General features: G+C 42.3%; 1 protein-coding gene across 1 annotated transcript; it reads right to left on the reverse strand.

Moving 5' to 3' along the window:
* Positions 1–3,909: 3,909 nt before the first annotated feature.
* On the reverse strand, positions 3,910–14,561 carry lpcat2 (lysophosphatidylcholine acyltransferase 2). The gene is made up of 14 exons (XM_035158877.2): positions 14,267–14,561; positions 13,737–13,879; positions 11,369–11,586; positions 10,162–10,274; positions 9,845–9,905; positions 9,356–9,414; positions 8,935–8,969; positions 8,710–8,764; positions 8,227–8,309; positions 7,754–7,879; positions 7,323–7,476; positions 6,976–7,074; positions 5,938–6,079; positions 3,910–5,286 (listed from the first exon to the last, which is right to left on the reverse strand). Exons 1-14 carry the CDS (start codon positions 14,375–14,377, stop codon positions 5,108–5,110), a joined length of 1,578 nt encoding a protein of 525 aa, XP_035014768.1. The 5' UTR covers positions 14,378–14,561; the 3' UTR covers positions 3,910–5,107.
* Positions 14,562–14,906: the final 345 nt, after the last annotated feature.

Genomic DNA, 14,906 nt, shown 5'->3' on the forward strand with positions numbered 1-14,906 from the left:
ATGTACGTGTGTCAGCCTGTTTTTAAAATTTTGGAAAGTGCCCTTTTTCAAGCATTCTTACATCTGTGACCTTTGTCCTCTTGAATGGGGAAGTGCATTTCTTGTTTTGTCATTCCTCAGACTTAAAGTGCCAGGTCATTATCGCATGGTAATCAGGTTGTGGTATTAGCAATGAGTGGGGTTTGTTTTGTCCCTCAGTCTAAACTCTCTGGGTTAAATCTCTCCACTCAGGCCTCCCCAGAGACGGAGTGTCATAAAGCTGCTCCCTGGGCTTTACTATAGTATCTGCAAAGATTTAAGCACCTCAGCAATGTTAAGTCTTGTTTGCTTCACAGGTTGTATACATGGAGTGAGAAGAAACAGCAGCGTGCGCACCACGTCCAGTTAGAGCAGCAGCAGGAGCGCTTTCCAACAACACAACACATTTGGGAGGTGTGGCGTGTGAACACCATGAAAAGGTGTAGAGGGGTAAAGTGAACTCTTCAGCAACACCTCATCTCGTGCTTCCACCGAACACATACATTCCAAAACAAACACCAGAGAATGTGGCACCATTGTCTTTTAAAAAGCTTAAAATAATAAGCATGTTTTCTGGCAGTCTATACGTCTATAAAACATGTTTTATCTTTCAGCAGAGGTCACACCCCTCCGATCCCCAAGTGGGTGGAACATGAAGAACACAATAGGGGGTGCAGGCAAGTTGAGTTTGAATGGTGGGTAGTAATTAAGGGGCACAAAAAGGGAGGCATGACAGCAGAAGGACAGGCGTTATTTAACTGTGAGAGCCTGACAAAATAGAATTAAAAGGCTGTGATTGATTGACAAGTAAGATTGAGACAAAAGATTGGATTCAGACTGAACCTATAGACATACTTTTCATATCCATAAATATATATCTTATTTTTTCTTACGTAATTGTTGCACATTATTAATAAACTCTGTAGCGCATCATACTCTCCCTCACTAACCACAGCAGTTTTAAGAGTGACTGAAGATGTTCTTTTCTTGTCTCACACTGTGCAGAGAGATGAGCCTCGCGTTTGTTTGGAATCTATAAAAATCTTCCACGCCTTATTTGGACAGTCACACTGACAAGTTGGAGACAAATGTCTTTTCCACATCCTCACGCTGACCCCTCCTCAAATATTACACAGGAAAAAGTTGTTGCCCGTCATCCAAAAGTCATCTGGAAAAGAATCAAACGCAGATGTGTAACACCTAAAATACCGAGAAAGAAAACAAACCTGGGATGCAGATACCGGTGCAGATTTGGCTGGTTCTGGCCACAAATGTTTCATGCAGTTTCCCCAAACCTTGCCCCCGTCAGGACCTTTACTGTTCCTACAAATCATCACATGGGGAAATGGAGGAACAATCACTTTCCTGAGAGAATAATAGGAGGGAGAAAAACAACAAGGTGTCATCTGGTGCGAGAAGGAAACGTAACAATAAGGTTTGGAGGAACTCCCCGAAGAGCCGACGGACAAGTCGCCAGGGTCGGCCCCGCCACAGTCAAAGGTGATCCACACCATGTGTCGACAGAAGCCCATCAGACGCAAAGAGGTGAGTCAGGCCCTGTTTCTGAGAACGGACAAAGCTGTGGGTCCATCTTCTTTATCCTCCCTCTCAGTGGTATGTTGTGCTGCCAGGCATTACTCAAATTCTGAGAATTACGATAATAAATCACACTGGACATCCCAAAGTTCGCCAAATATCCATCATATCATGACGTGAAAGGAAATATCTATAAAAAATGACATCTTCAATATTTCCATTAGATGATTCACACAGTCATGACCAAATGGCCAATTTCCTCTGAAGGCTTCAATATTTCAGTTACTGTCAGCATGGTGTGAGGTAGAGGAGAGAGTTTCTTCTATTTTACACAATACTTTCAGCCTTTACATTGTTAGCAACCATTTCTAACCTATACACTCAGGTTAACACACTGTGCGGCCTGTTTGAAGCTCTATGTTCATCACGCAGGACAAAGGAGGGGGAGTGTATATGCACACAGGTATCCTGTTGTTATAAGCAGGAAGGTCTATTCTATAGGAGCATGAAGCCCAAATAACTTTTCTTCCTCCTCTTATGTAACAATGCAAAAAACATACTTGCAATAACGAAGCCCAATCACCGCTTACTTTAAAAAAAAAAAAAACAGTCAATTGAACAAAACAGTTGAAGAAAGATGTTAAATGTGTTTACCCTCTCAGTATGTGACAGTACTTAGAGATAGGTTGATACAAAGCATTTACCCCCTCACAAATCAAACCAATCGACACTACACAGCCTCATGGTTTGTGAAATCGTCGTCATGTTGCCTGAGAAAGCCGGGCGACCTGGTGAAATTGAGGCACATAGTAGTGTCACATCAGTTTAGCAGCGAAGCCTGTCGACGCTGACCTTTCCTTCCCAGCCTGGCACAGTGAAACCCTCCACCATACGAGGCCTGCGTCCAGCCCGGGTCCACAGACAAGAGGCCACTCACTCACTCAGGTCCTATAGAGAAACAAATCAGATTACCACCACATATCTCCTACAATCTACTGTGACAGGATCAGCCCCCAGGCGGCGCTCAAATGGATACAGCAATATAAAACAGCCACGCCGAGGGAAGAGGCAGGATGGAAGGGTGTGGGACCAGAAGAGGAGGGCGGTGGGAGCTGTGCGGGCAGGGGAGGTGTCACACCGGTGCGAGCACGGCAACAATGTGACTTAATTGATTCCCTGCCATCTCATCAATTCTGATTAAAATGAAATGAGCCTCTGTACGTTTGAAAAGGTTAAAACAAATTGAAGGAGGAAATCACAGCAGGTAATCACAGTTTTGTCCAACAGCAGGCTTTTAATGAAGTGAGCCGCTCTCCATCACTCATTCCAACCAACTCATATGGAGCGAGTGTGTGTGTGTGAGCATGTTCACATAAGTTGTATTTAGGACAGCATACATTAGGTTTGTATTTGCATTATGGCCTCTTTACAGATGAACTAGTTTCCTGACAGCAGGAGAAAAAGGATTCATGGTCGCAGCACCCACAGGAAAAATATCAGTTTTGACCAATGAACTGTAGAAATGAATGAAAATGTTTATTGGATGCACATTGATTTACATGACATTTAAAAATACTAATAATACATCATTTCTAAAGGGTTGAGAAATTATATTCAAATAGATGAGCATATTTATATTGAACATAAGAAAATCATGTCACACCTGACTGAGTTCTCATGAGTCAATGCAATATCCACTCCAACAATACAATATTTTCTCTGTGCAGTTAATGAGTTAAAATGGATTTACACGTTAAACCAGAAAGACATTTTTGACATATCACAGCATGTGTAAATGACAAAATGAATGATGGCTGTATTCCATTCTGCTGCTTCGGTTTCAGGGTTTTGTTATTGTGCATGTCGGCTCATTGTCACACGGCCCTGTCTAAGAGACCCTTGAACTGAACAGAGCCATCGTTAATGTCATCAGTAATATCTCGTGCTTTTCCTGCTCTGACATAACAGAATGTCTGCCAATACTCAGAATACCAACCCTACAGTATTGCTCTGGGTTACGTATTACACATGTTACAAGTGCACACACATATCTGTGGTTTTCTCCAGCCCTCGCCAATGCACACATTAAATCAGATTCTAATTCATCCCTGCCTAGTTTACACACACACACACACAAACACACACACACGCACACGCACACACACACACACACACACACACACGCACACAGAATTTGTAATAGGTATCTGCTGGCACCTGGTGGCGGTAGCAGTAGGTGCAGCTGTAGCCCATTCATTACACTCATTATTAAAATACTATTTATAAAGTCAATGAAAGTCATTACAAGTTTCTTCAGTGGTGAATCTAAAAAAAACCACACAAGTCAGGCAAGAGTTAAAATTGTACTCTTGTTTTATTCTAAAAAGCAAACTTGGCAAAAAGGAGAAGAAAAAAAAAACAATCACATAATTGCAATGCACCCTGTTTGCTAAATAAATAACAGCAGTGCTAGTTAATCTGAAAGCATACCCTGCTGGAATATGCTGTTGTGAAGAAGCACTGTTGCCTTTTTGCTCACAAATTGCCCTATTTTCAATGCTTGATTTGCTTTAGTAAACTTAAAGCCACATAGACGCACTGCTGCCTCAGCAAAACCGTATTCAGTGGAAATGCAAATGGGTACACATGCAAAGCAAACCTCTGGCTAATTATACAGCCACCTTACAAGGTCTGTGTCCCTGAGCGCTGGGCAAAAAAAGTGTAACAAGCAGCATGTATGCTCTGCGGAGCAACTGCGTGTTGCCAGATTAGAAAGATCTTAATAAAGCTTACTGTTCGCTAATTATACAGAAACACAGAAGCACGAGGACTCTTCACTTTTGTTTAAAACAGTGTTTGTTGTGTTTGGCAATTTCTCTGCTCATTTACATGAAACCACAAAGACAAAGGATAAAGGTACACAACGCTAAGTTCATCTAAGTCCAAGCAAGCGAGGGGAAAGCTCAGGCTACAGAGAGTGGTGCATCCAAGTGGAAAACATGGTGAGGCAGTTTTAACAATGAGGAATATATACTGAAGTATATCGTAAACACTGTTATTAACATTACAACTATAAAGACTGCAGGTTTTACACAGGTCACTAAAACACAGAGTTTTCATGTCACCCTTAACTAACTTTTAATTGTTTAATTTTTTTCTAAAAGGACAGGTAAAATACACACACACACACACACACACACACACACACACACACACACACACACACACACACACACACACACACACACACACACACACACACACACACACACTCATGTACGCAAGACGTATAAGCAATATCAGCCTCTGGCCATAAGACATTTGTTGTGCAATGACTTGGGGAGTAGTTTTTTAAAATCTCTATAAGGCACTAAAATTGAAAATAGAAGTACTCAATAAACCACATTAATGAAAAGGCAAGCACATGACCTACAATATGGCAACGCCATAGCAACTGACTCAAGTTTGCTGCCTTTTCCATCTCAGTGCAGTCAGTACAGTTTACTGTCTCTCAGCGCAGTCACGAAGGTTATTTTTACGCTCGTCGTCCGTCTCAGTCATCTTTCTTGTCCGAGGTGCTCTCCTCCTGTTGTTCCCCTGAACTGGGCTGACCGGTGAGTTCCAGATCACCTGGCGTCGCCTCCTGGATCGCTTGATATCTCTGGAGCTCCAGGTAGGTGGTGAAGAGCTTGGCATACTCCGGGTGGCTTGTGGCGAAGGATTGAAATTCACCTGAAGAATCACAGAGAAGGCACAGAGAAAAGCATTAGGAAAAAGTGCAGCTGCTGAGAGGAATGTAAAAAACAAACCATTGTCTTAGAATAACCATAGAATATTTATAAAGATGGATGACACTCTCCTCCTGTTGTACAAACATTAAGCCAAAATAACTTAGACGTGGGTGCCGCCATCTTGCAATTGCACAAAGTCTGGGCAGCAGTGAACATGGAGTTAAGTCGCAGCATCGACCAATCGCAAGTCAGTCTCAGCTGTTAATCATCCCGTTTCTACAGCATCAAATAACTAATCAAAACCAAATTTTCCATAAGAGAGAACATTTGAACAAATCATCTCCGAGAAAAAATTATTTGACATGCACGTTGACTTTTTTGTTTGGTCTATGTCCCATCCACTAACATGGAGGAGGCAGGGTTTGTGACCTATACTGCAGCCAGCCACCAGGAGGCAATATAGGTGTTTTGGCTTCACTTTTGGAAGCCTTCATGTTGTTCATCTTCATATACAGTCTGTAAAAAGGACATACGGATCACTTTACAGCACGTATTCCCATCCCGTAATAATAGTGTAAATACTAAAGGAGGGTAAAAGGGCAGAGAGTGGACTGGTGTTAAACCTTTTGTGTTAGGAACAGTCTCTACTCACTGAAGGTGATGAAGCCGGAGCCGTCAGCGTCAATCTCCTTGAAGAGCTTGGTCATGTTGAGATTGGACACACCCAGAGCGGAGCGCAGCAGAGCGGTGAACTCCTCCCTGGTGATCCTCTCATCCTCATCTGTGTCAAACAGCTGCATGACAGAGGAGAGAAAAGAGGAAATTCAATTTTCCTTTCACGTGTTTCCACGTCCAGAAAAAACTATTCTATATTATGTGTGAGAATAAAGTTTACGTGAAATCAGGGGAAATTAATCATTCTTGCTGTTCAGTCACAGAATAGAAACACCAGGACTGTTTGTCAAAAAAAAAAACAACCACTGTTTCACTTTCCGGACGGCAGAATGACTCACTGCTCTACACAACCGACACACACTGTTAACTTGACATTATCCAAGCCTCTGTGAATGCTCCCTCTGTTCTTCCTACAGTGGCACTGACACCGCCTGCTGCTCTGCGTGTTGTCGCTCAAATTCAATTCTCTGAAATACCCTTAACTTTAGTGTAATATCAATATTGTTATATATTTTTTACGTTCAGTATAAAAGTGAACATTATATTATATTATCACCATATCCTGTTCACTTCTGTCTCTTTAGAACTAACTCTGCCGAGGAGGTTATGTTTTGATTGCTGTTTGTCTGTCTGTCAGCAGGATTACACAAAAACTCCAATTTCCTTGAAATTAAAGGGGTAAGGATCCCAAATTTCTCAAGATATAATGCAGAAAACAAGGCAGACACATGTAGAGTGCTAGTATAAATGAACAGGTGGAATTTTGTGTGGATCTGGATAATGATCTGTATTTTGTGAATGCAAATACGTTTTTTTAGTGGGGTGAATTGATATTTTGCCTCTGTGTCATGTGAGCAGTTTGCAGAAAATGTCTGTTCGTGGTATCTGTATCTGATGCAAAACATGAAAATGGAATATGGTGATAAAGTGGCCCATCAGCTTTGGCCTAGTTCCTCTGACTTTTCCTTTAAACCCGAGTTTTCAGCAGAACAATATCAGAATGTCTTTGTTTTACCTTGAAAGCCATTCGGAGAACATCTTCAGTGTTGGCTGGTCGACACAAGATGGTCACACCGATCACGTACTCTCTGAAGTCTATAGTGCCATCGCCGTTCTTGATGGGGTGAAAGCAACAGCAACAATTAAACTTCAGTTGTTAATGCAAAGATTATTATGAGGCGTAATATTTTACCCTTTATGATATACAAACAAAGACGTTTGTCAAATATCAACAGATCTAATATTTGGATTGATACTCATTGTTGTTTTGTTGAGTTGAGGCCTGGCTGTGTGTGAGCAAAACTAACTGATCATTTACAGTATATTGGTATTAATCAGTTGTCTACAGTGAATGTGTCTCACCCTGTCGAACAGTGCAAACAGCTCCTCAAGGGCAGAGCTGACTGGTAGCTTCAGGAATCTGGAAAACTCATCGATAGTGATGCGTCCTCCCTTACAGGAGCTCGCCATGGACGCGAAACCCTCCAGCTCTTTCCTCACATTGTCCCACTTCAGACTGAGCGAACAGGGTACAATGAGGAAAGTGTACGTTGTATGAACATTAACAATAAATACAACTTTTCGAGCAATATTTGTCAATCCTAAGTTCCCTGCTTGGTGACACAATAGACTGTACATAAAGATGGTCAACGTGACGGCTCACGGAAGTGTGGCCCAAGTGTCTTGATCACCCCCTGGTGGTCAAAGTACAGGTCAAGATATTTGTCGTCGTTCATCTTTATACAGAGTCTATGGGACACACCCACAGCTTACTGAGGCAAAGACGTTCTTACTGGAGTTTACGGCTGATTTTGGTGAACTCGACCAGGCCGGCCTCCATGGGCAGAGTCAGTTCACCAGCAGAGATCATGAGGCGGCAGTCTTCATAAGTGTGGTCTGTTACTGGAACTCCCAAAGCGCTGTAAACACACATTTTCATATCAAATGCAAATGATCCTTTGAGAGGCGGGCGCAGCAGACCAGTAAAGTATGCAAAGATCAGACTGATCAGAGAAATGCAATAACCAAACTTACTGCAAACTAAGTTAGCTATATGTCAATGCAGATACAATATTTTAATCTAAATCTTATCTTGACGGTTATATAAAAAAAAGCAACATTCGTTTGTCTATTAACTTACATGTATTCTGTGTATTTTTAACATTGAATCAATGACCTTTTACCGAGTATTTATGTTTGCTTTACTGTAACACTCTGTTCTACTGTGTGCTCCAACAATGGAATGTGCTCTTAAACCTTGACTCACTGCGCCATAGTTTCTCGCACTCTGCTGGCAAACAGAGGCGCATTTTTCTTCTCCTCTTCTGAGGGAATATACGGCGGCAGGAACTGGAACACAGAGCAAGCAGATTATAAAAAAAAAAAAAGGTCACAAGAAAGAGCAAGCAGAAAGCAAACTTTGAAACATTTTCATGGAAAACTAATCCCCTCCTGCAGAAAACAAATCTTCTCAATCAGGATCTTTAAGAGCAGAATCAAATCCAACTATAATTCTACAAACAGAGAGAGGCACTGATACAAACAGTTAAATTAACAAAAAATGATTTTAAATGGTCTTTTTAAACAAGGTGCTCTGTATAATGATTGGATTTGAAATCAAGGTGCATATATAGAGTAAATGGCACTTCACATCAACTGTTTTATTATTAATGTCCACAATTATCAGTGTTCGTTAATCCTGTTAGAAGATCTAAAGGGAAGAAAAAAGGAAACAGGCCATGCCTGTTACCTCTATCTCCACTGTGGTGTACAGCTGGCACAGTGTTAGAAGCAGCAGCGTCTTCCTGTGTGAAACACAAACAAGGCAGTCAGTCACATGTAATGGTTCACCAGCTCCAAATGTGGTTCGATAGTGTTAACAGTTGACAAGTAGCAGCACCTTCATCAAACATAGAATCTGCATGAGAAGCCACTAGAGAGGCACAATTATATAAAAAAAAAGAAGCTAACTCACGAGCTGAAACCCTGCCAGGTCCAAGTCACTGTATCCTGCAGGAGAAAACAGAGGAGGATACATGAAGATATAAAACATTAACAGTGGATAGAGATGGTTACGTGTTATCTGGTGGGAGTGTGATGCAGTGAAGCTGGAAGCGTTGCCATCAGTCTGTCTTTGTGAATGACAGCACTGTGGGAAAACTAAAACTGCAAATGTAAGAGGATAACAACCATTTGTAAAGATTTCTATGATGTGGCTTACTGACAATTGATGCTTGGTTGGTTAGTGTGTATATTCTACAAGCATATATCAGTCATCTATGGCTCTATATGATGAATCAAATATTTATCTTTTAGGTGAGTACAGTGTGGCATACGCAACACATTTAGCTCTCAGAAGGTGAGGTCACAACTGTGCATCAGTTACAATCACTCACCAGTTTGTTGGGATACCTCATAACCACAGGCTGCACAGGGACCCCTGGGATAAAGGCACCTAAAGGTGGGACAGTGACACACAGTATGAATAAAAACATGGCGGCTGTGATTTCTAATTCCACATGAATGAATGTGTATTTAAAAGTGTATGACTTTACAAAGCTGAGATCCACATCCTCTCACATCACTCTAAATAACTGTATCACTTCATAAGTCAAAGCACAAACCGCATCGCACAGTGAATGAATGGAGCTGTGTAATATCAAGAGACCTTTCTGTTGTGTAGCCTCTCTGCTCAGTGGATACAGTGCATGCGAGTTTGAAATGTTAGATAGACAGATAACAGATAAAAGTGTTGATAAACCGATGTTTGGTTTTTTGGTTCTCTTTCATTTGCCTGTTTTTATTTCCGTTGTCGCTACTACAACTTGTTGCATAAGACTGCTATTTACATTACATGACATGCAAATGTGTCTGTTTTGCATTACCTTGTTTGAAAGTGATGAGACATGAGCGATTCGTACACGTTCCCTCTGGAAAGATGAGAACCTGAGGAAAACGGCATCATTAGTAAATGTTAAAATCACTACAACTTCACTACAGCCACTAATATGCAAAGCAAATGTATCATTTTATGAATTTTGGCTAATTCTATAATAATATTTAAAAAGAAGCATTTTCATAGCCAAAGCAACGTCCTGAGTTACAGCTCTTTGACTGACAATCTCTGAGTTTCCTCCACAACTATACAGTCGTCTATGCTGACAGTGTATGTGGATGTTTTCTTTGACGTGATGTAACAGACCTGTGGCCAGTGTCCTCCTGACTTGGCTCTGCTGTCAATCTCTTGGATTGTATTCTTCCGTGAGTCAGGGTCCTTTCTGGACACCAGCACTGGCTGGAGACAGCGCACGAACCCTTTAGAGAGAGCAAAACAAATACTGTACATCAATATACTGTGCCAACTTCAAACCTGCTATTAACATCCGTCCTGAGATCACAAGTCGTCAGCGCTAAGTTCATCTGTTCACACGTGGCATTAGAATGTGTCTCCTGTGACCACATGGATCTCACTTCCTGCTCTTTGCAAATATACTGTGGAGACCATAAGATGTTGGTTTTACCCAGTCTGAGTTAACAGATGTGCCTGATGACAGTGTTGGGTATGTGTGTGTGTTTAAAGAGAATGAGCTCAGTCAGGAGGGGCTGGGTGAATTAATGAGCAGAGCGCAGATCTAGAATCTACCGTCAATCATAAATGTTAATCATTAATGATATTGTGGTGGTTGCTACAAAAAAATCAATATATGGTCACAGAGAAGCATAAAAATATGTTTGTAGTGAAACTGTAGGTGGTCAGAGGACGTCAGATGAGTAGGTGGTCCTTCATATGTGTCCCATGCAGACCACCTCTGAATGTGGTCTGAGTGATCAGAACTCAGGACGCATGTAGGTGAGTTCCGACCAGTTCCAGCGCTGATTACTTGTGATCGGATCTCTCAGGGCGGATGTGAACATCAGGTCTGAACACGAACTTATAGGAAGAAAACTGTCATATTATTCACTGATGATTTCATGTGCAGGTCCTGATTAATAACATTGTTCCATTTAACAGTCACTAATGATATTATGTGACATTTCTAAAAAAAAGAGATCTGTGGTGTATAAAAAGGGTTGGAATAGCTCATGTTTATCAAGTCCTCAGAAGACTATTACATTAAATAGCAGATATTTTAGTTATAGTAATAATTATGATATCTGATTAACAAGGGCCACTGTCAATAAAGACATTGAACTGACCGATCTCCTATTGGTAGCATAAGATGATGATTTTGCAATAAAAAACACATCGTGTAAAATAAAAAAAAAATCAACAAAGAGGATGTGAAATTGAACTGAGATGAACCTGAAGCAACTCGACACAAGTTTCACACACAAACACACACACTAGTGGCTGTGAGGACAAGAGAGGGCCCACAAACCACATGCAAATCAGAAAAAAAGTGTCTCACGGCCAAAGATGGGTGTAGCCAGGTTCTCGACGCGGGAGACGGTGGAGGGCAGGCCTGCGACGATGCACACGATCCCATCGAAGAAGGTGGAGTGGGGGGCGACAGCCAGAATGGGGGCCTCACTGCTGCTGACCTGCTTCCCCTTGACCACCACTCTGAAGCCCATGCAGAAGTAGTAAATCCTCCCCAGGGCGGCCATCAATCTCCGACACATGAACCTGGAGGTGACAGACGTTTTAGATGATGAATCCATGAGATCACATAAAGGTTTAATAAATGGAAAGTTTAATGCACAGCCTGAAAACAGTGCTCATTATTAGTTAAATGGAAGTTTGTAAAAATCCAAATAAAAACTTAAGGCAGATAAAGTATTTTAGATCTTTGTACTCTGTGTTTATTTAGTTTATTCTAGTTCATCGGAAATCACCTTCAGGGCTATTGTGTGACAATGACTGAATGGGTGTTAACAGGAAGAGTTACAACATAGAGAAAAGTATTTCCTCTTAATCTAGAGACAGGGTGGAAAGTTATGAGAACACTGTAGTCTGAGACACTGTGAAAAGATGATACACGGTGAAGTGGAATGTCAACTTTTACCAAGAGTATAAAAACGTATGTGCACGCGATATGTGCAGACAGCATAATGTCGTGTTTAGCAGTTTTGAGAACAGCCAGTGTCTTTCCCAGACATAAATAATCAACATGTTGGTAAACTACCAGCTTATAAAATGATAATGATGATATATGATGCTGCCTGCCTAAATATGAAGAAAGCTCAAAGCAACATGGAACTGCATTTTGGAGTTTTTCCACCACATGCCAAACATACGTCCAAAAATACTGGTCTTTAAGCCTAAAAATATCATTTACTTTTCACCAGTCTGCACAGAGCAAGGAGCAAATAAATACTCATTTAATTGCCAAGTTTACTAATGTTGTTCTTTCAGAATAAAGCCTAAGCTTCCGTGCTTAAACGTCCCGGAGAGTTTCTGACACTTCTAGTCAACAAATAGCTGAACTTTAACGTGATGAGATAAGCTTACTCAACACCATATTGGGTCATAAACACATAAGAGGCTGGGCTCTAAGGTCACAAGAGATTTCTTGTCAGCTGCAGAACTGTTAGTTAAGAATGCCGAACCCTGTTTGCTGCTCACAGGGAAAATGTTGCAATCTCACAAAAACTTTACATTTAATATAAAGTATGACATATTTTGTGCGTTATTAAATAGATATAAGAAACTCTAATTTGACAGCCCATCATTTATTACAATGAAAATGTTCAATGGCTGATGTAAAAACGTTTGGTATATAAAAGGGGATACATCACTACTTCTGTTATGACAGGAATTGTTCTTTTAGGAATATGCTGCCTTGGCTGTGTTTTGTTGCCCAGTTGAACCCAGCAAATACACTGATTCTGCTACTTCTTGCTCTAGTATGAACTAATATTTAACCATCTCAATCCATCTTTGTTAAATGTTTATTTGCTACTTCACCAGGAGTAAATGTTTAAATACACTGAATGGAGCAGGTACATATTTTACATATTTTGTACATATATTAAGCTACAATGAATTAACTTAAGCAACTAATTTCAAGTTAGGGTAGGTAATCCTGGTAATCCTGCGTTTTAGCATAGCTGGGCAGCAATTGAGACATTTGAAAACGATGACGTACATGATCACAACCACTTGCTGATTGGGCATGTTTTCAGGTATGTGCAGGCTGATTCATGCTTCTGCGTCTAAACTACACCGTACTGCAGGTACGCACATAGCCTACGCACGGGGCCGAACATTTTTAGTTTGCTTAGATGTGTGTGAGTTGCGCTGCAATTACACCACCGAAACCCTAGTGGTCTGCTTATTCACAGATTCTCTGGCGTCTCTGTTTACTTCAGAACAATGGCGAGTGTTACTAAGTGGATCGTGTTGGAGCTGAAAGATGTTAAAGAGCAAGAGAGAGCGAAAACGGCGGCGAGTCTGCCTGAGATGCGATGCTACCAAGCGGACTAATCACAGCTCTTGCGGTCTGTGAGGCCTTGACGCGTAGTTACATTTTTGGGGAGGTGCACGTCAGGGTACGACATATGGCTCTGCGTAGGGTACACATCTACGTGTAGGCTACGGCGTGGCTTTGACACAGAAGCATGAATTGGGTTTTAGTGTGGACAGGGATTAGAACTGATACAGAGCCAAAACGCTTGTACGGACAGAGAGTTGAAGTATGGCTGTAGTCTAAGGGAACAAGTGGCTGATATCCACATGGCGTTTGATACCAGTGGGACCTGGTGCCCCCGACACCTGGGCAGCTCTGGGGGAAGCTGTGGTGCAGCAAGATGGTGTAGCGCTTGCATCCTAGTTACCGTCGCCAGCCTGTCATTGGCTCCACGGCTCCTTTCAGAGGATGCTTGAAGGTTGTTATGATGGCCACCGGCCATGTCACCATGAGAACCAGGGACAGCAGGATGGCGCGAATGGGGACCAGGAAGATTCCCAGGAGGACACACTGCATGGAGAGGAGGAGGACACACAGATACACCATCAATAGGAGCATATGTGCCGATAGAGCATAAAGGGAAGTGTGCTGTCAAGTCAACTCCACCCTGGGTTATGACATTCCACAGAGCAGAAACATGCACCGGTGTGGAAATCCACATCCCTGCTCAGCTTTACAGAATCACAAGCACACAACGGCTCTTATTGTTTGAGTTGCATAGAACGAGGCATTACAAGCGGATTGTGAGAGGCTGGTTGGAGCAGATTACAGGCCCTGGTCTCACAGCAATGTAATCTCACACATCATCAGACGCGCCGTGCTTCCCCCAAACATCGATGTCTTCATCTCCGCCAGCTTTTATCATCGCGATCGTCACACTCATAGCAGCATACTCACTTTAATTATCGCAGCTCGGGACAGTTTGGTGTCCTGCACGAACGGGTTGATGACGGCGGGCAGCAGCAGGGACTGCTGCCGCGGCAGGGCGAACACTCGCTGCGGGGGCATCGCGGTCCAGGGAGCGGAGAGTCGGGCTGACGCTGCGGTGAAAGCAGTGTTCTCATGTCACTTCCTCAGCAGGGGCCCTGCTCTCGCATTTCTTCCCCCACAGATCGGGCGATCACACGGGGCAAGTGCCGACACACAACAACGTGAGCGGAGCCGGACTGAGGCTCCACCTCCAGCGGCGGGCTGAGCTGGCGTGGGAGCTTCGGGGGTTGAGATTTCACCATACCTGAGCCATCATGCTGTCATTTAATTAGAGTTACATGCAATAAACATCACAGATCAGATGAAAGGAGGAGGGGAAATGATGCTATGTGGTGGCCGTTGATCAAAAAGCACAAAGACAGCCTCAATGAATCAGTACCAATGACAAGTCTGCGGATTGTTTACAAGCTCTCATGATAGTCCACAAGATGGCGCCGTTTCATGACAAGAAATCTCGCCCCACTGAGGAAGCTCTGGTAGTGAAGGAAATGAAGTGCATGTACTGTGCTTTATGTACTTCGCCCAGGTTGTGTAGTAGGAAATCCAC

Source organism: Hippoglossus stenolepis, chromosome 1 (assembly GCF_022539355.2).
Source record: "Hippoglossus stenolepis isolate QCI-W04-F060 chromosome 1, HSTE1.2, whole genome shotgun sequence".
NCBI classification, from domain to species: Eukaryota; Metazoa; Chordata; class Actinopteri; order Pleuronectiformes; family Pleuronectidae; genus Hippoglossus; species Hippoglossus stenolepis.